Raw genomic sequence first — 25927 nt, forward strand, 5'->3', positions numbered from 1 at the left:
TCAGCTTATTTAAAAAAAAAAAAAAAAAAAACGTGACAAAGCAAGAAAACTGTGCATTACATTATATTTTAAATGATCATGTTATTGTCTGCTTTTGACATGAAACTGTGAAGAGTCATGCGCATAGCATGTGCGGGCTATTGGGCCTGTTAGGGGTATAACAGTTATGACCCGGACCAGATATGGAGAAAGAAAAACCAGGAGTCGAGAAATTCAATTAAAGAATCCAAATTTACTGAAGAATAGTTTGCAGTGAAATTGGTAGAGCCAGCGGCAAAGTCTCACGAGGAGATCGAAAGCCAACTCGTACCTTACACAAAATCAGCGCACTTGTCGTCCGCACCCGAGATTTACAGCTGAAGTGACCTCGCAGATGGTCGCAGGGTGTCTTCCAGTCGGCCTGTTGTGCATCCCTGGGTTCAAAACCTGGGTAGAAGGTCAAACGTACACACAAAACACTGACGAACGACAGTTCTTTTCTGCGCACAAGAGAGCCAGAGCACACACTATCAGGCCATTTAAGCCAAAACAAGAGAGATAAAATATTTACTCCTAGGGCAGAGGAGAGGGTGGAGATGGCATATATTTCTTCCCTAAAGAACTAATAATAGAAAATCACACTTCTACTATTCAGGTAGCATTACATAGGATTTTAAACCATATAATTAGTTATGGACAGGTAACGGTCAAACACAAAACATATCTAACACATATGTTTAACACTCTCCCTGCCCCCTCTCATCACAGCTAAGCTTATCCCCAAAACGACCTTCAGCCTACGTGCAGGGCAGAGAGAAAGGCTTCTGTAATGTGCATGAAATCAAAAAGTTAACTCTTAACACACATATGATTCAAAGTATATTTCAGTTATGCATAAGAAAATAGAATTGATTATGTGATCATGCATATAGTTAATTTATCATTTTATTAAAGAGGTTAAGCAACAGAATATCGATAGATATTGATATAAAAGGATATATATATATATATATATATATATATATATATATATATATATATATATATATATATGTATTGATATAACTGAAGAGACAAGGGATTTTTGACCCTCACCCTTCAGGCCAAATTGACTGGTTTATTCTTATGCCTTTTATGACATTACACTGATAAAGGAACACCATTTATTGTGTTTACATGACCACACGTGTTGTTGGCTTATTTAGCATAATCAGTGCAAGAACATGTATGTAAATGCACTCATTGATAGAAGTGCATACTGATTAGCTTTAATCGTTTAAAAGATTTGGTCTTTCATAGCTTGCAAAACTGTTTGGAAAAAGAAATGGAAAAGTACCCTATGACTGAGTACTAGCACTCCCAACTGTTAATGTATTATGAGTTGACTCTTTGTGCATTTTGTAATTATGATGGCATAGTGGCAGGGTGTTGTGTATTTACGAAAGGAGAATTTATCTTTCTGTGTTCCCTTACGCCCCTCCTATGTTACGTTATATTTACAGAAACCCCGTAGATTGATAGTGTTATTTTGGAATAAACAACAAGTACCTGGTCAATGAACACTCTCGTCTCCTGTGTATTTCATAGGAAATATTTCTTATATAAGAAGTATATAACAAAATTGGTGACGAGGACCTTTTGTTCTCACGTTAGTCTTTGTTGTTTTTGAAAATAGTCAGTATTGTTAGACTATAGATGTTCTCTGCGTGAATCTTCTGCCCGGCCACGCTATCCCCATGAGAGAGAGAGAGAGCACATGTGAATGCACGGTGGCTCCATACACAACCGTGAAAGTCGACTTCTCTGCAAGGAAATGGAGTAAAAGACACAAAAACAAGTACGGAAACACGGATTGAGTGCAGGGAGAAATCATAAGAGCTGACGAATGGAAAAAAAGATTGGTGTGAGTAAAAGAAAAAATGGCTGCATTGATCTGTTGTATTGGACCATTTGTTGAATCAATAGTGCAGTGGAGTGCTTTCACCAAACATTTTTACTACTTTGTGCTGGCAAACGAAATCAAAGCTGAAGCTAATGTGCCAACATTTTTAAGTGTCATGGGTGTGAAAACATTAAATTTGTTGCGGAGTTTAACACAGCCAGAGAAACCAGGCAACAATTCATATCAGGAAATAGTGGGTTTACTCATGGATCACTATTCATCCAAACCACTGATTATCGCAGAGAGATTCCGATTCCATAAAATAAATCAGCAAGATGGTGAATCAATCTCAGAATTTGTGACGCTGTGTTGAAAAGATTATCTGAACAATGTGAGATACTCCACAGGGTTGTGTGTGGCCTCCGTAGTGAAGCTATACAAAAGCGACTGCTAACTGAAAGTAACTTAACATTACAGAAGGCCATCAAGATCAGTACGTCAATGGAAATGGCCGCCAAGTATCCAAGAGCATCCACCCAAGTACACAAGATGTATTCTGATTCAAAGAACAAATCAACCTCAGATAAGCTGTGTTATCGCTGTTGAAAAGCGGGTCACCAACCTGGGGATTGTTGGTGTAAGGACATGAACTGCAGAAATTGTGGCAAGTAAGGTCACATTGAACGTGCCTGCAAAACAAAAAGACACAACCAAGCAAAACGTCTGGATCTAAAAAGAAAAATTACCAGATATTTAAACAAAAGCATGTGAACCAAATTGAAAATGCCCAGCACACACAGATTGATTCTGGATCTGAGGGAGAGGAGGTCTTATGTGCTTTATCTGGTTCAGGAGATGAATAGGGCTATTGGGTGACTCCTCTTTTAAAAGGAAAACCAGTGCAAATTCAGGTGGACACAGGAGCTGCAGTATCTCTGGTGTCAAAGACAACACACAAAGAAACGCTTCTGCATCTCACACCTCAGCCATTCAACATTACATTGATGAACTATACAGGTGAGACAGTTCCTGTTTTGGGGGGTAATTGAGGTGACAGTTGAACTAAATAAGCAGAAGAGGAAATTACCATTATTGAAGTCAACCACCCAGCTTTGTTAGGGAGGACTTGGCTCAAAATGATTAAGCTTAATTGGTAAGAGATGCGTCTGGTCAGCGAAAACACGAAACTCCATGGGATTCTAAACAAGTACTCTGATGTGTTCGGTGATGAACTCGGGAGTATGAAGGACATCACGGTGAAACTGAAGGGGAAACTGTTTGAAAGCTAGACCTGTAGCGTACACAATCAAACCAAAGGTTGAAGCTGAATTGGAGAGACTAGTAAAGGCTGGAGTACTGCGACCAGTACACGTGAGTGAATGGGCCACACCAATTGTGCCAGTCACAAAAAAGATGAGTCCCTTCGACTCTGCTGAGATTTTAAGGTGACTGTTAATCCGGTTCTGACCACAGAGCAATATCCCCTGCCTCTTATTAAGGATCTCTTTTCTGGTCTGGCTGGGGGTCAAAGGTTCAGTAAAATAGACTTGTGCCAAGCATACTTACAGAATCATGTTGACTCAAGCTCTGAAGAACTCCTTCCTATTTTAAACCATAAGGGAATGTATCGGTATCAGAGATTTCCTTTCGTGATTACCTCAGCCCCAGCACTGTTCCAAAGAGCGATGGATCAAATTCTCAGTGTGCTGACAGGGGTACAGTGTTACTTTGATGATTCGCTAATTACCGGTCTCCAGCCTGGACTTGTTGAGGCCTCTGAAAACAAAACAGACTGTTCAAGCTCAACAGCATATGCAGGTGGAACAACATCTAAAAGCAAAACATCATAGTTTCAGATTTGGAGATAAAGTACTGGCTCGTAACTATGGGAAAGATGTCAAGTTGTCAGGGGCGTAGCACCAAATTTTAGGCCCTGGGTACAAACCATCTTGCTGGGCCCCCGTACAAAATATGTATGTATGTATAGAAAACTGACTTCTAAGGGGCCCCCCCTGCCTCGGGCCCTGGGTACTCGGTACCCTTTACCCCCCCAGTCCGACGCCCCTGCAAGTTGTTACATGCAAATGTGATTGCACAGACCGGTCCAGTGTCTTACACTGTCGAGCTTGCTGATTACCATCTCATCTGGGGAAGACAGTTACTAGCTACAAATGTATGTGATGACTTGGGAGAACAATTGATGGCAGATCCTTACCTGGAAATTGTGCTGGACTACCATCATTTCTCTGAGCATTCATCAACACCATCCATGGAGAATTAACTGACTGAGAGTTCTCTAAGTCATGAGAAAGAGGCAGATTTAAGCGCAGGTCAGCCTGTGCCTTTGCAAAACCAGTCCCCTATGAAAGAGACTGTAACTGGGAATTACAGTCCCCAGTTCCCATTCTGTTTCTTGACTCCACTCTTAATATTTTCTTTACTATTATTTATAATAAATAATATAAAGGTAGTTATACTAAGTAGTAATACTGTAGTAACCATGATTTGTTGGCAGAAAACATCGATTTGATGATATTAACAATGGTGATACTACAGTAATATGCAGTTAATATAGTAGGCCTTAACTATGGGTTTTTTTTTTTTTTTGTGGTTACAACCATTTTACTACAAAATACCATAATGATACTATGATTATTTTATCTGTAGAGGACATGAGAACAGATACTTATTAACACTTTTTATTAAGACATTTTTCTAGAAGCTTTTTTAAGACATACTTGAAACAACCAGAGCTTCAGTAATTCACACCTTAACTCAACGGGGAGAGGAGGTATTTAAATCTTTGATTTCAGTTTGAACTGAAATTGTTGCAGTGGGGACTCACATTTTGCCAGCCAAGAACATGATCCATTACAATAGCAACATACACTGAAAATAATAGATTTACACTGATAACAAACAAACTAAGCCAGGCTTTAAAGGGTAACTAAACCCTAAACCAACTTTTTTTAGTTCATGATCTGTAAGAATGGGGCTTTATTAGTACTGGTCATTGATTCAAGTAATTTTTTTGACATTTGTGTATAAAGTGTTTTAATTCTACAATATATGGTGTAAAAACGTCTGAGTGCTGCCCTCTTCAGGTTGAACGGTGGCTACTGCAGTTGAATTTTCCTATTGGCTGTTTGCGGTACTTCGTGACGTAACCGGTGACAGCTGACGTAAGCAGGTTCCAGATCATCACGCCCTTGGTACCAGCTTGGTACGAGCTACCACGCCCATGGCAGTATAAAAACCATCTCGTTTCGTCAAAACCACTGTAGCGAGTCAGGAGTTGGAATTGCGAGTATTGAAAACGATCAGGATAGAGTATTTTAGCATCTATTTAGCATAGCATTTATATAGTTATTTAGATTATTTAGTGTAGTCTAGGTAGTTAATTAGCATATTTGTTAGTGTAGTACTGTTAGAAGCATAGTTAGTTAGTAGCATAGTATTGCGTCAGTTAGGATAGCTTCAAGTTAGCGTAGATTATCTGTATTTAGTACAGTGGTCAGGATGGTACGTAGGTGTAGTTTTTGCCGGTTGCAACAGCACTGCTGGACTGTATAGTTTTCCAGCAGACTTGGAAATTAGGCGCCAGTGGTTGCATGTCCTTGGCCTGGAAGACCACGAGTTCCCGCCTAGAGCTGTAGGAGTGTGCAAACTGCATTTTACGCGGGATTGCTTCTCCAACGCAATGGAGGTGGAAATGGGCTTCTCCAAACAGCTCGCGCTGAAAAGCGACGCAGTGCCAAACGCTGCTCCTCCTGCATGGACTCCACCACCGCAGCGGCGTCTTGAGGTGAGTGATCCTATATATTTGAATCACAATTTATGGTTAGGCTAAAGTTAATCTTCTGGGGTAGACAAACGCGCCGGCGCATTTGCTGGATTTTTTCACATAGCGGCAAAATATGAATATGCCTACAGAGCGCGCGCTATTGACATCAACTCGATAAAACTCATCAGATTCATGTACATGTCGTCTTGCGACCGTGTGAGGAATAATAATAACATAATAGTAATACTCCTGGAGAAAATTACCACTCCAGTCACTCTCCATTGTAGAGTCTGACAGCAGCTGTCAATTAATCCGTCACTACGGGTCTCAGGTGCACGTCCCCCCGCTCAGCCCAGCCCTCGTTTCGTCCCCTCTATCCCCGCTGGTGTCTGCCCACTTTTCCAGCATTTTTGAAATATTGCTAGTGGGTGGAGTCAGACTCTGAGCAGGGGTTAAGTTACCCTTTAATAATTTTGGCAGTTTGTTGTTCATTACATTATTAATTGATTTAATAATGTTGCATAATATTTGGTAGCAGTGTTTTGATGTGTTCAAAGTGTTCCTGAAAATACTCTTGCAGCTTGAACAGCACATGATGTCTCTCAGAGTTCAAAGTCAAGACAGTAGACGACAGAACTCGCAGTAATTACAGTAGTTTGTAAGAATATGTCTAATGTGTCGAGTTTTTGTCTAGTGTATCTACAGTATATACTAAGCCTGTTGTGATGTGAGGAACTAAACTTGGTGAATGTACAAGAAACAAACCAAGTTGTTAAAAAAATAATTGTTTTTAAAAAGTAATATTTACTTTTAAACTTGAGCTAATCAATTTAAATGTAATTAAATTGTACAAACTTTATATTTTAGTTAGTGGAAAATAATACACTCAATCAAACCATATTATTAAGTTGAAAATGATTAGGTTTATACATGCAGGTAAAGTAAAACATTAATTAGAATTTTTAAGTTGAGTTGCAGTAAAATTAAATTATACTAATATGAATTATGGGATTGACAGAACTCAAGTCATTAATGTGTCCTATTGAAATTTATTTGGTCTAAAGAGGTCAATTCGTTTGAAAAAACATAATTTTTTGGGGTGTTACAGATTGAAATAAGTTGATCCAACTGTTCACTTTTTTCAGTGTTGGACCGTTTTATCTGACTTTTATTTTAATGGCACTGGAATCAAATATTGCGGTTTTAATGGGTTTCAATGGGGACATATTTGTCCTGAAGGTCCTGAGTATTTTGTGTGAACTGTGGATTATAGATATATTATAGGAACTAAGGTTGACATATCAAAATTCCCCCCAAAAATACACACCTTTGGCATAATTTATGCCAATGGCATTAAACCAAAAAGATTTTTAACTTTGACATTATTTGGGGAAAAGAATTAACATTATTCAATGAAATATGTTCAAAATGTATATATAACTACACGTACATTGTAACGGAACAATGTTCTTGTAAATTTTAAAGCACGAGATATTAGAAATATTTGTATCTAGGTTTGATAAAACCAGCAAAGTAGCTGTCTGATAACATCAGTTACTTTCATGTTACTTACATAAAGGATCTCCTTGAGCTCAGCAAGACATCTCATTTTTTTATTAATGCCAAGAACAGTCTGAATACATACAACAGTTGCTTAATATAACAACAAACAATTATAATAACACATCGGCGATGGGGGTATATGGTGAGCAGCGGCTAGGCAGTGCGAGTTCCAGCGACACCACCAACAATAGCTGCCCTGAATAGTTGCAATGGATGAGCAAAAGAGTTTCTTTTTAACTTCACTCTCTTAGAAGATAAAGTGCAGTAAAAAAGTGGTTTCATGGTAATTATGTTTTTGCGGATCTCACACTTGCTTGACATCCGCCTTGTTCGCCTGCAGAATTTCACTATGCAAAGGTAAAGCTGACCACACATTTATACAGGAGTCAAACTCATATAACAGTCTCTAGCATGTTAATGATTCATTTTTCATGGGTGCGATACTCATCCCTGCCTCCAGAGGATGATAAACAGTGAGTATTTCACAGAGATGTGTAGAATTGTGTGATAGAAGAAGAGTGAAGAAGTATTGTTGTTGTATTTTCATGTTGATTTTGTCAGTCCATCTAAAGTCCTGATTGAGGAAATTCTTTTATTCATCACTTTTGTAAGTTGATATTTAAATATTCTTGTATAGATACAGTTTATTGTATAGTGTTTGTTTCTCCAGAATGGAAATGTTTGTTTGGTGCAGGATTGTTTGAAACATCTTTTCTTTTTTTGACTGGACTGTTGTAGACTTTTATTCTTAAAATTTAATTGGATTAGGATTATAGGATTTTGTTCTGGAGATCAGAGATGCCAAGTTCACAAGTGCAGCGATGAGACATTTCAAACTTGAAAAGAAATGAGCAAAAATCAATATAATAAAGTCCAGTATGTCTATCAGAAAGTTTTACGATACACTCGAGTCTGATTGTGTGCACACAATATTTGACCATAAAGAGGAGGACATCAATGATAATTAAAATAAATTAAATGTGCAGAATTAATGAAATGCAGTGAAAACAAGAGCAAATATTGTGTACTGAAGTATTTGAAACCACACTTTATGGAGCATATGTGGAGAATAATGGTCTTAATTCTTGATGTATGCAGGAACGTGCACAGTCAAATTGAGGGGCAGTGGCCCAAACCATCCCCTCCACCAAATAAATAAATACAAATAAAATCTATACTGTATAATCAGTATTAATCTATTTTATGAATAAATATGCAACTATTTTAAGCACACTCTTAACAAAAATATGACTAAATAAAAATAACCTTGCAAGATTTTAACAGTGTTAGATATAAACAGAAGAATACATATCTAGAGAAACATCTGGTTAGAAGATGTTAGATATGGATTTATATCCAGTATGTTGTTGTGTGTTTCACCGCTTGAGCTGCTGGAGTTGAACGTGCTGAACAGCAACAAAATGAAGCTCTATAAAACTGGTTAATTACCACATTCATACAGTATCCCGTTTATACATGAGATTAATCACTATATCCACAGTTTATATGTACCATTTCAACCTACATCTGCACTGCCAGTGAAACCAATGAATGTACTGGTTAACTTGAAATAAATGGTGTGTTAGTCAGTAGGGATGCTGTGATTATAATGTATGAAAAATTTGAATAAATCCAAAAATGACTGGTTCATAAATTACTTGGCTGTATTGAAAACACTGCCATTACACATTATATGATGTTTTACCATGTGAATTTCATAGATTTATTTAGAAAATGTGCAGTAATTTCAAATCAGATGATTGCAACACACTCCAGAAAAGCTGAGATGGGCAATTTAAGACTAATAACAATTTGACGAGTTGAAATAAAAAGACGATGTGAAACAGGAGTGTGACGAGGAGGAGGGTGGGGCTCCTAACTACGCACGCTGGGCCCGCAATCAGGCTAATCAATCGAGAAGAGGGATAAGTGCAGCGAATGCGTTCGTTCGGGAGAGAGAGAGAGCCACATGTAGTTGCCATGTGTGTGTTTGTGTGTCTTTTTGTTTAAATTACATTTTTTGACAGTTCAGCCGGTTCCCACCGCCTCCTGGTGAGGCAATTGTGTCATTGTACTCTATACCAGATTTCCAGTTTTCAATTGGTGAGGCACGCCTCCCCTGGGGGGCGCCAGAGAGCCCCAGGAGAGGCGCAGTGCGGGGAAAATAAATCAAAACTGTACACATCTTTCCTGCTAGCTTGCGTGTTAAAGTGCATGTTATGCATATGCGTGTTGCAAAATGGATCGCTTTGTAGTGTCTACAATGCAAAAGTCTACAGGAAAGGAGGCAGATTCTGGGCCAAGCAAAAAGTATGATCAGGAATATTTAAAGTTGTGATTTTCGTGGACCAGTCCCAATGATGCGCCGCTGCCACAGTGTGTTATTTGCAAAGAGGTGCTAGCAAATGATAGTATGAGACCCTGTAAGCCCTGGCGTCACATTGAGGCCAAGCAATCTAGTCTGGTGGCCAAGCCACTGGAATTTGTTTTACAGAAAGCTGAAAGAATTGCAAACATAAAAGAGAGTAATCCAGACTTTTAGCTCTGCTATTACTAAGGCAGCTGAAGCATCATATTGCATTGCTTTACGCATAGCGAAGGCAGTTAAATCCCACAACATCGGTGAAACATTACTCCTCCCTGCTGCTAAAGATATGTGTTCCGTAATAATGGGAGAAGCAGCTGCTGCCAAGCTAAACGCGATCCCAATGTCTGACAATACCATTCAGCTTTGAATCTCAGACATGGCATCTGATGTAAAAGAACAGGTGCTGGATGGTGTTCGTGAGAGCCCTTTTTTCTCAATTCAGCTGATTGAGTCTACTGACATTGTTAACTGTGCTCAGTTAAAAGTATACAGTGCATCTGGAAAGTATTCACAGCTCTTCACTTTTTCCACATTTTGTTATGTTACAGCCTTATTCCAAAATTCCTCAAAATTCTACAAACAGTACCCCATAATGACAACGTGAAAGGAGTTAGTTTGAAATCTTTTCAAATGTATTTAAAAAAAAAAAAAAATCAGATGTACATAAGTATTCACAGCCTTTGCAATACTTTGTTGAAGCACCTTTGGCACCAATTAAAGCCTCAAGTCTTTTTGAGTATGATGCTACAAGCTTGGCACACCTATTTTAGGGCAATTTCTCCCATTCTTCTTTGCAGGACCTCTCAAGCTCCATCAGGTTGGATGGGGAGCGTCGGTGCACAGCTGTTTTCAGATCTCTCCAGAGATGTTCAATTGGGTTCATGTCTAAAAAAAAGGTTTTTGAAAAACACAACACTCATGTGATCCGGGCCAAAGAAGAAAAGGACCATCCAAGCTATTATTAGCGTCAGGTCCAAATTCCAGTTTCTGTATGGGCCAAGGGTGTATCAGTGCCCATGGCATGGCAACATGCACATCTGTGAGAGCACCATTAATGCAGACAGATATGTAAATATTTTGGAGCACCATCTTTTCCAAGGTTGTCCCCACATTTTCCAGCAGGACAAATTCAAAGCACATACTGTCTGGATTACAAGTTCATGGCTGTGTGAGCAGAGAGTGTAGGTGCTAAATTGGCCTGCCTGCAGTCCTGATCTGTCTCCAATTGAGAAAGTCTGGCACATTGTGAAGCACACCGGCAACGAAAACCCCATACACTTGTGCAGCAAAAGACCTACCTAATGGATGAATGGGGTAAAATTCCACTTTCTAAACTTGACAAACTTTTGTCTTCAGTGCCCAAAGGCTTAATAAGTGTTATTAGAATAAATGGTGATGTTTCACAATGGAAAACACTCAACTGTCCCAACATTTATGGAGCGTGTTGCAATTGTCTAATTTGAAATTAAAAAAAATAAAAACATGATAAACTTAACTAAAACTAAACTAAAAATGTTTGCTTAAATATTATATGAATATGAAATTATCTCCACCACTATACTGCACAATAATTAGTGAGTGAAATGTAAACATGTAGTAGCAAGTTTGTCTGCAGATGTGAGTGATTTCCTCTCATTGTAGTGGAGGGTTGCGGATAGAGTAAAAAATTGATCTTGGGATTTAAAATTTGGTATCTAATTTGGTAGATCATTAAAATGAAGATTGCGATGCATCTGAAAATGTATATTTTTACACATCCCTAGTGCTTATAAAAGGATGAATTGAGAGATGATACTTTTTGTAATGTTTTTAAGCATTCTGACCACTGATATATTATATAGAACTGAATTGCTCATGACGTCATATCAGTGAAGCCACTTCGCCACCATATTACTATGCCCAAACATTCCAATATCCCTATTGACTTAATAAGAAATAATCTAAGTTCAGCGAGTAAACATTAGTCATTCAATCACCAATTATATATCTGAAATCTGCATGTACATTCCTACAAAGCAAACGTCCTACACATTTAATAATTTATTTAAAGTCAGAAATCTTGAAATCCTAAGCGAGTTATATGTATCTATATCAAACATTATTCACCTCTAACAAACTTCATCGGGGAACAGATCAGCTGAATGTAAACAAGTTCACTGAAACTGAGGTAAGGTACAAACAGACATGTTCAGACATATTTATTGTGATCATCGAAGTGTTTGTTCAGTTACTCGTTTTATGTTTTCATCAAAAAGTGCCTTTTCAAGAGGTCACTTGAATACGAGTGAGACACGCAACCTCTATCATACACAGAGAGACACGCAAAGCAAAGCTGGTTTAAATTAAACTGATACGCTAGATATATATGCAAATGAATGTGTATTAATGACATGTATCCATGTATGACAACAAAGAGCACATCACTATAAAAACAAGTAAATCCTGGGCATTTAAGTTGATTTAGAAATCCTGGTCTGACTTTTCCCAAGTCCCGTTCGAGGGGTATGGATGTATTGCTACCCTAAACACACAGATATTACAGCTTTTTCTACTTACATTTAAACTTGTGGACAGTTTTCCTGCTTCCTTTGGTGGTTGTTGCACTGCATTGATACACAGAGGCAGGTGAATGCTCCTATATCATGATCAGGAATGTTATCCATAAGAGCAAATTAAACATGATTATCACTAGAGGGTGAAATGCAACTGTCGTATCCGCAGGTTGGAGACGGTGAAACGGGGGTGTTTTCGACTGTCAGTCATTGACACTCTGTGAGAGTTTGGGCCTACCAAGATGGCCACTTGAACATTTCCGGAGGCTTCACCTCCCGCTGGCAGTTTAACATTGCGTCAGCGATCAGGTTCTATATATATGTCAGTGGTTCTGACAGCGCACGGTACATTTGGGTGTAGTTACTATTGCATTTTAAATCATCCTCATTTAAAGCATTGCTTGAGTAAAAAGCATTCACCGATAAATGTAAATTTTTGTCATTATTGGACTTTAAATAGCCTGCTTTAAACAGTTCTCGTTATTATGAACTGTACACAGTTTTATTTGTGAGGTGTTTTGGACAGATTAAAGGACAGTATTTCTATGGAATCTGTTGTGGATTCTTTATGGTGGTGTATCTGAAAGTGTCTGGAATGCTTTAGTAAACTTGCAGAAAAAAAAAGCTTTTGGATGTCATGAACTATGTTGTGCACCCACAATAATCTCACAGTTATGCACTCCAAGCACTCCGATTAAATTTAAGTGAATCATTTTGTTCCATTGGAGCATCTCTTATTATATACCTTCTAGCAGTTTTCCTGTTGTATGGCTGCACCTACAGTCCATATATTCCTAAAAAATGCATCCACTAACACGTTCAGTTGTTCAATAGCAAATGGTTGCTCCCTGGTTTTTACAGTGCATTGTGGGAATTTTTAAGGAACAAATATTTCTGTGCACTGGAACGATTTTGCGATTGAGACAGCCCTAGAAGTGACTGAATGCCCGATCAGTGCCTTGACTACTGAACTAGGGAGCTGATTGAGAAGCACCCAGACAGGTTTAAAAATTGAATTGCTATCTAACCAAGGTGACTGGTGGATGAGAAAATTTACCAGCCAATCAGATTTCTTACCAGCAAATGTATAAATGGCAGACATGCAAGACAATGAACAATACAGTAAACAAGTTTAAACTTGAACTCTTATTATGCTATTTATAAAATATTTATAAAATGATAGTACACTTAAAAGTTATTTTTTGGATTATTTAAGGACAGTAACTTCACTGGTTTTCTCGTGGCTATCCATTACATTTGGCCTCCTGCACCGGATATTCTCTTGGTGCCACAATGTAACAGCATTGGAGGGGTCATACTCCCTGATTTCTGGTGAAGAGAGCTGCACCATCATAAGGTCTGATAAGGTATCAGACTTCAAGTTTGACTGCCAATCACTTTTGACCTGTTTAATTATATTAAAGCCGCTTTCACAGTCTGCTGTTGATGCAGAAAGACAGAGGACAACATCCACAAGTTCTAGGACGTCTGGGCACTTCTCCCCATGCATTCTGTTCACTTCTGTCCTGGACAGCTTCTCCACATCCTTGGTGTCTTGGTCAATTCTGGACTTGAGGATTGTCCATTGGTCAGAAATGTTGTCCACATCAACTCCAGAAGACCTCAGAACAGCATCAAAGTACTCCACAAGGACTTACATTTCCTTGTAACCAAAATCTGGAATCACAACATAAATATCCCACGAGAAACTTTCTTATGTTTTAATTCTTTTAAAAATAATGACTCATCAGTCATGCAGTATAGCATCCTGAACATACCTGCTGTAACATTTGCTGAATCTGGCCAGTTCTTAAAGTTTGCCAATCTGGTTGAACACTGTAATCTTTGTCTACTCTCATGAAACATGTGGTTCATGCTCTCTACCAGTCTGTCAAGCAGCTTCTCCTCTGATTAAGTTAGAGCCTTTCTGTCAATTCTACTTGGTGTGACACCATGAAAAGTGCTCCCCATTGTTAACTTCTTCATTGGCCCTACTATGTTACTTGTGAAAAAGATATGTTGTTTTAACCTACACTAATGATTTATAATCTGTGCATGAACAGTATGCCATTAATCATTTTACATGTATGATCAAACCAGTTTGATTACACTAGGCTGGCCTCAGATGTGTACCATCAAACTGGTTTGATCTGCATTCATGCTGCAGTTTTCCAGTAGAGAGGGACGGAAGCGGTTGTCATAATGAACCAGCTGCTCAAATCTTCCTTTCAATGTCACAATATTTGTATTGTTTTATGTTACAACATTCAAATAATCAACAAATAAAAGTATGAAGCCTGTCCGGAGCTCCTCAGTTTTGGTGTAGTAATTGTTTCTTTTGATGGCATCTTGAAATGCAAGCTCCAGACGATGGGCCATGCAGTCGATGCCCAGGATGAATGACTTGTCCCCTCTAGGCCTTGTTACAACACCACTGTTCACGCTAGTCATTACTGCTGCACCATCAATGGCACATCCAACTAGCATATCTATCCACTGATTAGAATAACCACAGAGGACATTATTGCATCTGTTATGTGCTCTGCATTAGCTTTCTCTACATCTTTGATGCCTGCAAATTTCACGTGCACAGTTCCAGCTTTTTACAGCCACGCATAAACCATCTCTTCCTCTTTGACAGAAGCGTCAGTTGACCCATCTGACATTATGGCCAGAAATCTTACATTGTTTATTATCTGTCTGAGCTGACGCCTTTCATCCTGAGCCACAAAATTCAAAAAGAAAGAACTGTATGTGTTGCCTACTCTCTTCTTCTCAGCCAGTCTACATGAATCAAATTAAATCCATATTAGTGAAAACAATGAACATTTTCTTATATTGGTTTCTAAAAGCTTATACAAATTAAAAAATAAAAAATAACAATAATTTCCTTCAGGAAATACAGTGCAACATTTAACATAACTGTTACTGATAACGAAATTAAACCTCTGATGCATGAATTATGACAACTTGATTCAGGATTGTTTACCTATGTGTTCTTATTCTTCTCTAGGCATAAAAAAATAAAACACCTCTTTACTTAATTTATTTAAAAAAAAAGATTTACATGCATTTTTCAGGAAGTTATTCACATGTCCACTCACATGTTGGACTGCATGTGTTTGAGCGTTCAACTTGAAGCAATATGTATTTAATAGACTAATGAATAGAACTGTGTATTATGTGAAAATCATCAAAATGTATTGGGTTTTTATACCATTCAGGCCAATGGAAAGACCAACAATGTGGAACTGTATTGCCTATACTGTTTCAAAATATATTTCCAACAACAAGAAAAGAAAATGATTGTCTACGAGTCTCCTAATATGCCTTTTGAGATACAACTCTACAATATGGTCTGGTAAAGCACCCAGTGCACTAAGCCACAAGACACTGCAAACAGATGTACTTGGTCTTTCGTGTGCATTCAGCATAATGGCATCTGTTTGCATTTTTTGCTTTGTAGCCATGGCCAAACCTGGCCTGGAGGTGGGGTCCCACTGGGTCTTCCTCTTTTGTTTGTCTGGAGGGAACCTGCATTTATTAGAGCACAAGCAACAGATGCCTTGAAAGGGAGAAGATTGTTCTTTTCCAATCCAGACATTATGTAGCGACATCAGGCATTCACAATGGTCATGTCCAAAACGTGAAAGAACACTCAGATGTACCACCGTTTGTTCCTGCGTCTGTGGGGATACATCACGACTCATTGATCCATGAGATCTATTCCTCCCAGAAAATGGCCTTTGAATACTGAGCATCTTTTTTCTTTCTTGTTTCATCTCTGGGCCAAATCTGGTGGGGACTGGCCAGTGCAGGAAGAAGCCACATTTTCGGATGCGTGGTGGGACAAATGATACCCCTTGGCATTACTCCTTCATTCAGTGTAACAGATTCTCACTTACCAGTGTCTCGTATTTTCTTTTCTTCTTCCTCTTGCTTTCGTTTCCTTTTAATATGCCCGGACGGGTAAATGAAACTACGAAACTTCAACAAGCTTGTAGTATGGGGGCCCCTGTAGGGGGGTTCCGGACGTGTCATTGCAGTGTCTTGTACCATCAAATAATTTAAGGGGGTTCCATGTCGCCGTTGCTGTGGTCCAATGTAATCAGCCGTCCTTCAGGGAGCCCCGTTCCAGCTCGGGGCCCCAGGCAATTGCCTGGTTTGCCTACCCCGTTGCAATGTCTCTGCTCCTGACTATACATTGTGATCAGTTAAATGCCACTTTGGTGAATAAAAGTACCAATTTCTTTCCTTAAGAGCAAAATCTGTACATTATTCTAATCTTTTGGCTGCCAGTGTGTGTGTGTGTGTCTGTCTGTCTGTCCATCTGTCTTATTGAACACAGTTTTAGCACAATGTGTGGACTTTTCAGGTGGTTCCTCATGCTTACCTACCCTAGGCAAAATTTCCAACTTATGTCAATGTTAAATTAGCAATCTGGAATGATTTTTACCATGACGACATCAGGCCAGGCTTAATTAAAAGACAAATTGCGTCCTGTATTTATTAGATACGGGTGGCAACCCTAGCTCAAACATTCTTTTGAGGATGCACTCCCGGGCCAGTCTGGATTCATGCTTCTGTTACAAATCACCAACATTAAATTTATGACATTTCCTACAACATGAGGATACTCTATAAATTAAGAAATCTTTTTTTTCTTTTATTTTTGTGGCAGATCTGCTCCTCCAAATAACACAGCAACTGTGATTCACCCCTGCAGTGAAACCACCTCCTCAGCGATTCAACAACACATGTGGTGATTATTTTTATCACCCTACAAGTGAAGAAGAGAAAAAACCTTCAAAGTGTAACCATTGAACTCTACTGGCCTACTATTGGAAAAAATGAATTTTGTTAAAGAGGAGAGTGAAGACATCAGTATTACAGAATCATGCAAAATGGAAAATGAAGATACTGAGGTACAAAGAGGTTGGTGTCCATTCTTGATTTTCATAATGACTGTTGAGGAACGTTAAGGTAATAAAGCTTCATACAGTTCACTAAATCCGGCAGCTGTTAGAAAATCATAGAAGTAGTAAAATTATAATTAAACAAATAATACCAGTATATCCATGAATATTACAGAACATTCAACATGTTAAACATCACATCAAATAGATACTTACCCTTTGCTGCATACTACCTTCCATTAAATTGTGGTTTATTTGATTTTCTTCTAATTTACTTTGTTAATTTTAGACTTTGTAGAAGTGAAAGAGGAGAGTCAAGAAGTGAAAGAAGAGAGTCAAGAACTGAAGGATGTGGAGGAGAAAATTCATGATCATACATTTTCTAATTTCGTCACTGTTGAAGAATCTTTCAGTGACTCAAAGACTGAAAATAATTTCTCACACAAAAGAACTCGAAGAACAAAAGCCACAGATTCTTTGACCTGCTCTCACTGTGGAAAGAGTTTCACAGAAAAAAGAAACCTTAATGCTCACTTAAAACTTCACACTGTAGAGAAGCCTTTCCCCTGCATTCAGTGTGGAAAGAGTTTTGCGCATAAAAGAAGTCTTCACCGTCACATAAGAATTCACACCGGAGAAGAGCCTTTTACCTGCCTTCAGTGTGGAGAGTGTATTGCAAATATAATAAATCATCAGCATCATATGAGTATTCACACTGAAGAGAAGCCTTTCACCTGCTCTCAGTGTGGGAAGAGTTTCATAGAGAAAATAAACTTTAACACTCACTTAAAACTTCACACTGAAGAGAAGCCTTTCACCTGCCTTCAGTGTGGAAAGAGTTTTGCACATAAAAGAAATATTCACCGTCACATGAGAATTCACACCGGATTGAAGCCTTTCACCTGCCTTCAATGTGAAAAGAGTTTTGCACATAAAATAAATCTTGACCATCACATGATAATTCACACTGGAGAGAAGCCTTTCACCTGCCTTCAGTGTGGAAACAATTTTGCACATAAAAGAAATATTGACCGTCACATGAGAATTCACACTGGAGAGAATACTTTCACATGCCTTCAGTGTGGAAACTGTTTTGCAAATATAAGAAATCTTCAGTATCACATGAGAATTCACACTGGAGAAAAGCCTTTCACCTGCTCTCAGTGTGGCAAGAGTTTCATAGAGAAAAGAAACTTTAAAACTCACTTAAAACTTCACACTGGAGAGAAGCCTTTCACCTGCCTTCAGTGTGGAAAGAATTTTGCACAAAAAAAATATCTTCACCGTCACATGAGAATTCACACCGGAGAGAAGCCATTCACTTGCCTTCAATGTGGAAAGAGTTTTGCTCATAAAGGAGATCTTCAGTATCACATGAGAATTCACACTGGAGAGAAGCCTTTCACATGCTCTCAGTGTGGAAAGAGTTTTGCACATAAAAGAAATCTTCACCGTCACCTGAGAATTCACACCGGAGAGAAGCCGTTCACCTGCTCTCAGTGTGGCAAGAGTTTCAGAGTGAAAGGACATCTTCAGCGTCACATAAGAATTCACACTGGCGAGAAGCCTTTCACCTGCTCTCAGTGTGGAAAGAGTTACAAACATGCAAGCCATCTAACACTTCATCTGCGCTCTCACTCTGGATTTAAGCCATTTAACTGATCAGTGTGGCAAAACATTTTTGGGTGCATCACAACTACACATGACAAGTCACATAAATGAGAATCGTCACGTGTGTTTTTTGTGTGGAAAGAGTTTCATTACATTAGCAATCCTGAAATTACATGAGCGAGTGCATACTGAAGAGAAGCCATACCACTGTACTTCATGTGAGAATAGTTTTAGCCATTTAAGTAATCTACACAACCATCTAAAAAAGCATTGTCCAAAGCTGTCGAACTAAACAAATTTAATTCCAGGGACAGGGACAATACTTTTTTGTTGTAACTAAAGCTGTCAAAATAAATGGCTGATGACAGCTCGCTCCTCCCCCGGTGGATGGTATTGGGTCCTCCGACCCCGAGCAGACGGTCATGCTCCTCCCCCTCCTTTCTCTCTCTTCTTTTTTCTCTATAATTTTTTCCTATGGAGGACGCAGCATGCCTCAGATCCGGCAGTGACTCCTCCGTCCCAGGGCGGATGGCTGCGGATGCTCCTCAGTCGGCTGGCAGTGGCCATGACTCCATGACAGCGCATTCGTCCTCCTTCCCTGGTTTCGGGACCAATGTAACAGGGGGGATAAAATGGGATATGAGGAGGCGGGAACCAGACAAACCATCAAAATAATGTTTAATTTAAAATACCGTAATTTCCGGACTATTGAGCGCACCTGAATATAAGCCGCACCCACTGATTTTTAAATAAAATATTATTTTAAACATAAATAAGCCGCACCTGTCTATAAGCCGCAGGTGCCTACCGGTACATTGAAACTTTACTCTGGCTTTAACGAAACACGGCTTGTAACAAAAAATAAATAGGCTTTAACGAAACATGGTGTGGCAGCGGGGGCGTGGTCAAGCGCCCGTCCGGGAGAGAAAAGCGGTAAGGGCTCTTACACCTGAGCTAAATTATGTCTAACACCGGTGTCTAATTTGTCACCGTGTGACAGTTTTCCCAAGAAGGACACGTGAAGCAGGGCACTTGAAATTAGACACCAGTGTTAGACATAATTTAGCCCAGGTGTAAGCGCCTTACAGCTTTCTCTCCCGGACGGCGCTTGACCACCCGCTGCCACACACGGCTTGTAATAAAACATTTGCAGTAAATAGTAGCCTACCAAGAAAGTCATTGGTCACTATCTTCCTCGTCCTGTGCACTGAAACCACTGAAGTCATCTCTTTCGGTGTCGGAGTTGAATAGCCTCAGATTAGTTGTCTTTTTGCACTGAGTCAATTCCTCACGCTGCTGTTTCCAGCGTCTTATCATCGACTCATTAAGACCAAGCTCCCGTGCAGCAGCTCTATTTCCTTTTCAACAGCCAGATCAATCGCCTTCAACTTGAAAGCAGCATCATATGCATTTCTCCGTGTCTTGAGGGTGACAAAATGACTACCGTAATCAGAATGATGGGAAGTTTGAGCGTGCTCGATTTAATCTAAACAGTAAACAAAAAAAGTTGTTTTGACCTTAACCCGTTCGGCAATTTCATTGGTCTAATGAAAGCTTCACGCTGTCAAAAAACTGAGCACGTCACAGAATGTTTTTTTTTTTTTTTTTTATAAAATTTGAAAGCGGGAAAAATCCATATATTAGCCGCGTTATTGTATAAGGCGCGAGGTTCAAAGCGTGGGGAAAAAGTTGCGGCTTATAGTCCGGAAATTACGGTAATACAAAGACAAAACATAAACACGCACACGGCAACTGCGTGTGGCTCTCTCTCTCCCGAATTGCCACACCCGGCTGCCTTCATCCCTCTCTTCGGCTGATTAGCCCGATTGGGGCCAGGTGTGCATAGTCGTGGCCCAGTCCAGCCCTCCTCCTCGTCACAGACACATAAGATGTCTAAAAAGTTGTTATGATGGTGACTGTAAAGGGATTAATGGATAGGAGGCGGCGAAAACCAGCTTGACAATATAAATAATAGTTAAATAAAGAACTGAACCAAAAGACACAAACACACACAGGTGTCGGACAACTGCCCGTAAATCTCTCTCTCTCTCTGTCGCACTGCCGTCTCCAGTCGGCCTTAAACCCTCTCAGGCTAATCAGCCCAATTAGGGGTCGGGTGTTCGGAATCACGACCTGGCCCCACCCTCCGCCCTGCCACAGTGACATCTTAGGGATCGGAGATCACACACATTCAGAAGTGGTTTTCGTCTTGCCCTTTATGCACAGAGATTTGACTAGATTTCTTGAATCTTTTAAGTATGTTGTGTAATAGTCAAGTCATTTTTATTTGTATAGCACCATTCACAACACACATTGTTTCAAATCAGCTTTACAGAAAATCAGGCATTAACTGTTATGTCTTAGAATCATCATTGTGTAGTTTGATATTTTATGATTGTGAATTGTTTAGAAATAAGTAATTCAATAATAATTGTATTTAAAACCCCAGTGAGCAAGCTGAAGGTGACTGTGGAAAGGAACACATAACTCCATTAGATGTTGGTTAATGGAGAAATATAATCTTGGGAGAAACCAGACTCACTGTGGGGGCCAGTTCTGACATGAATATAATGCCAATATTACTTATGTATAGTGCAAGTCATGGTATAAAATTATTAAGGGTCAGTGTTTAAAACAAAGGTTTTGTATGAACTGTAAGATTAATGACTAATGCCTTTGAAATTCATCCTAGATTTACTGCAGAAGTTCACATAGATGCAATTGTCCTTGTTAGTTGGCTGATGAAGTGTTTTGTTGACAATTAAATGATAGTCTATGTATTCCATTTCAAGAGTGTAGGTAGTCCATCATTAGACCAAGGTGATGTATGCAGAGATCAGTTAGCATCGCAGTTCAACCTGGCCGGTAATTTCACCCGACTGTACTTATTTGCTGAATTATCTGTTGGCAAATTTACAAGTCTCGAATGATCCTTGCTCTTGAAGGACTAGGCTGTATTTGGAGGCTCCTTATATACTGACATGATTGCCTCATCTGTTTAACATCTCCTTTTATACATCACCTTTTTATTTCAACACGTCAAATTGTTATTCTACTTAAATTGCTCCTGTCTCAACTTTTTGGCGCATGTTGCAATCATATGATTTAAAATTACTGTATATTTTCACACACAAAAAACAATGAAATTCACAAGGTAAAAAAATAATATAATGTGTAGTTATAGTGCTTTCAATATAGCAAAGGGTGAATATAATTTACAAATCACTCCTTTTTGTTTTTATTAGCATTTTTCATACTGTCCCAACTTTTTTCAATTGGGGTTGTACCTAAGCATTGTAGCAGATCAGGTGTTTTCTGACCACCCATTCATGGCAATGGTATTCACTGATGGCAGTGGCCTCTTTCAGCAGGATAATGTTATGCGCCCTACTACACTGCACACATTGTCCGATAATGGTTTGAGGAACATGATGAAGTGTTCAAGGTGTTGCCCTGGCCTCCAAATTCCCCAGATCTTGATCCGATTGTGCATTTATGGGATGTGCTGGACCAACAAGTCCAATCCAAGGCAGCTTCACCTCACAGCTTACAGGACATAAAGGATCTGCTGCTAATGTCTTGGTGTTAGATTCCAGGGTCTTGTAGAGTCCATGCCTCAGTGGGTTGGTGCTGTTTTGCCGGCACACACAGGACCAACAGCATATTAGGCAGGTGGTCATAATATTTTGGCTCATCGGTGTCTAATTTTCTAAAACTAAACTGCTCCTAGACTGAGGTTCTCCTCATTGGCACACCAGCTGCCACTCACAAATGTAAAAATGTCAAATTGACTGTGGATAACAACTTGGTATTGCCCTCTACTCAAGTGGGCAATGCCAACCGTGGCATTATTTTTGATGCTCACTTGACATTTAATGCATATATCAAGAGTATCTCAAAATCTGCATTTGATCATTTTAGAAATATTGCCAGACTCAGGCATTTCCTCTTGTTACTTGATGCTGAAAGGCTTGTTAATGCATTTATTACTTCAAGGTTGGATTATTGCAATGCACTTTTCACAGGTCTACCACTGTGGGCAGACTGGCTACCTCTGGCCTATCTGCAAAATCTATTAAATGGAGACTGTATATTCTAGGGATGTAGACGGTTACCTGACCAGCATTAACTATGTGTTTGGCTAATAATATTGGTTAAAAATTAACTGAGAGCTTAACGGAAGAAATTACATAGATGTGGTTTGATGGGTTTTTCATGTAGGGCATGTTATGTACACATGTGGACGCTAACAACACATAAACCACTAGCTTCCTCTCAGTCTGATAGAACATGTAATATGAAGCATGCACTGTGTGCACTAAAGGGAAAGATGGGTGGGTGTTGCATTGCTGTAACATTATCATGTAAATATAATTTTTCTGCTTTGGGAACTTTAATTCAACATTGTACTTTCAGTCAACTTAAATACGTAAAAGTGAAGCTCAGCTTAATAACTAATCAAATATTTAAGTTTTAGTGAAAATATAATTTCATGTTATAGATCACGCGTCATTTGGTTTGATATCATGATGCATGAGCTCATCTGCGTCTCCAGATTTTTCACCTACTGCTTGTCCGCCATTTTCTTTTTCAGGCAGATACGGATCAAAGGTAGGTTGGAACTGTATTTTAATTAATATACTTGATAAAAGAACGTTTGACAATATGGTTTTGTGGTTTGAGTTGACTTTCTTTTTGTGGTCACAAATACTAACAACATTAGTAACGTTGTATAACTCACATTTAGTAATTAACTGCATTATCAGTGATTCTACAGGTTAGTGCTAGATAATCTTAGTGTTCAGTTATATTGACAAGTTAATATGTTTTCCCATTTCTTTGGTAAAATGTATATTATTTATTTATATTTAGACCCTTGTGAGTGCGTGTGTCACAAGTACTTTAAAGTAGAGGCCTGCACTCCCATGGTACTACAGCGAGACTGCTTTCAGTATAAATAATCCACTCATTCTTTCCTCTGGTGTTAATGTTTTTGGTGCAAAGATGTACCTGTTTATAAAGATGACTCTAGCAAACAGAGGTGGGTAGTAACATGTTACATTTACTTGAGTACATTTTTGTAGAAATGTACTTTCAAGAGTAGGTTTAATAGTGGGTACTTTTTATTCTTTCTCAAGTAAATTTTAATTGTTTTACTTTGTTACAATGGGCAACAGTCCTTTCATTACATTAATGGTTTTAATTAAATAAGTTTTAATAAATGCGGAAATTATTTAGAGATTTTTGAATGGGACATACTATAGCAGTCACTCGAGTCGAGTTCATGACTGCAGCAGCAAGTGTGCCAAACAAACACTTTCGTCATACAGTTCCTTCAATTTACACCAAGATAAGCGAATGTTTCCAGATTAGAATTGCAGCTCCAACTTAATGAACACCTTGCAGTGAGTTTTGGAGATTGTGATAACGTAAGCTTACCTTTGTTGTGGTGATGGTCATTTGCAGGGTGATTCTGTATTTATGGACTCATATGAACTCTAAGTATACATTTTTATATCAGTGCTGAAATATATCAGTGTCTACCGTATAAATCCATGTAAAAATCCGTGTGTAAATGCCTTTTGCTTTCTCTATCGTGTGCTTGCATGACTACTTGAGCACATCTCTGAGTGCACATCTCTGAGTGCACACTGCACAGTAACTTTGCATTTGACAGCTACGGCGTGTTTTTCTTATGGACAACACAGAACAAACTTAAATAAGCCTAACATGCTTCCAAATACAAGGTGTTGTTGTTATGTAGTAAATATGATTGATCATACAAACAGTGATGGATCATGAGGAAGAAGCTTAAAACAGTGACGGAGCCAGTGAGAGCTGTCTGTAGCAGCAACAGGTCGAGAGCTGCCACGGAAAGATTTTTTCCCCCTCTCAAAAAATGTTGCAGTGAGTTTCATTATAATTTCACTCTCTTAGAATATAAAGTGCAGTAAAAGAAAAGTGGTTTCTAGGCAATTATGTTTTTGCGAATCTCACACACGCTTGACATCAACCTTATTCGCCACACATTCTTGACCACACATTTATACAGGTGTCAAACTCATGTAACACTCTTAAGCCTGTTAATGATAAATTTTTCATGGGTGCAATATTCATCCCTGCCTCCAGAGGGTGATAAACAGTGAGTATTTCACAGAGTTGTGTAGAATTGTGTGATAGAAGAAGAGTGAAGGAGACGCAAGTATTGTTGTATGTTCATGTTGATTTTGTCAGTCCATCTAAAGTCCTGATTGAGGAAATTCTTTTATTCATCACTTTTGTAAGTTGATATTTAAATATTCTTGTATAGATACAGTTTATTGTATAGTGTTTGTTTCTCCAGAATGGAAATGTTTGTTTGGTGCAGGAGTATTTGAAATATCTTTTCTTCTTTTGACTGGAATGTTGTAGACTTTTATTCTTAAAATTTAATTGGATTAGGATTATAGGATTTTGTTCTGGAGATCAGAGATGCCAAGTTCACAAGTGCAGCGATGAGACATTTCAAACTTGAAAAGAAATGAGCAAAAATCAATATAATAAAGTCCAGTATGTCTATCAGAAAGTTTTACGACACACTCGAGTCTGATTGTGTGCGCACAATATTTGACCATAAAGAGGAGGACATCAATGATAATTAAAATAAATTAAATGTGCAGAATTAATGAAATGCAGTGGAAAACAAGAGCAAATATTGTGTACTGAAGTATTTGAAACCACACTTTATGGAGCATCTGTGGAGAATAATGGTAATCTTAATTCTTGATGTATGCAGGAACGTGCACAGTCAAATTGAGGGACAGTGGCCAAAACATTCCCTCCACCAAATAAATAAATAAGAATAAAATCAGTATTAATCTATTTTATGAAAGCACACTCTTGACAAAAATATGATGAAATAAAAATAATCATGCAAGATATTAACAGTGTTATGTATAAACAGAAGAATACATATCTAGATAAATGTCTGGTTAGAAGATGTTAGATATGGATTTATATCCAGTATATTGTTGTGTGTTTTCTTGCTTGAGCTGCTGGAGTTGAACGCACTGAACACCAATAAAATTAAGCAATATAAAACTGGTTAATTAACACATTATATAAAATTATAATACAAAATAATTTTCCTTAAGATATTGAAAGCCTAATGTGAAAAAATAAACCTTCTTGTGCATGGATGGCTAGAGCATGTTGGCCGTGTGGTGCTTGGCCAGGTGTCGCAGACTCAATGTGAACTTTCAATTCACCTGACACTGGGGCTACACACAGACT

General features: G+C 38.6%; 1 protein-coding gene across 8 annotated transcripts in view; it reads left to right on the top strand.

Moving 5' to 3' along the window:
* LOC127644891 (gastrula zinc finger protein XlCGF57.1-like) overlaps positions 1 to 25927 on the top strand; it is a 116112-nt gene that overhangs the window by 79094 nt on the left and 11091 nt on the right. For 2 of the 8 annotated variants that reach the window (XM_052128320.1, XM_052128321.1), the window contains exons 2-4: positions 10374 to 10890; positions 16810 to 17063; positions 17334 to 19520. The exons of 2 other annotated variants lie outside the window; for them this stretch is intronic. In XM_052128320.1, coding sequence (XP_051984280.1) covers positions 16979 to 17063; positions 17334 to 18706 — 1458 coding nt within the window. In that variant the 5' untranslated portion in view covers positions 10374 to 10890; positions 16810 to 16978 and the 3' untranslated portion in view covers positions 18707 to 19520. Of the gene's footprint in view, positions 1 to 7716; positions 7816 to 10373; positions 10891 to 16809; positions 17064 to 17333; positions 19521 to 24838; positions 24936 to 25927 lie in introns of those variants that run through there. 4 more of the 8 variants (XM_052128319.1, XM_052128322.1, XM_052128326.1 and 1 more) reach the window with 4 other exon arrangements.

This window comes from Xyrauchen texanus, chromosome 6 (assembly GCF_025860055.1).
Source record: "Xyrauchen texanus isolate HMW12.3.18 chromosome 6, RBS_HiC_50CHRs, whole genome shotgun sequence".
Lineage (NCBI taxonomy): Eukaryota > Metazoa > Chordata > Actinopteri > Cypriniformes > Catostomidae > Xyrauchen > Xyrauchen texanus.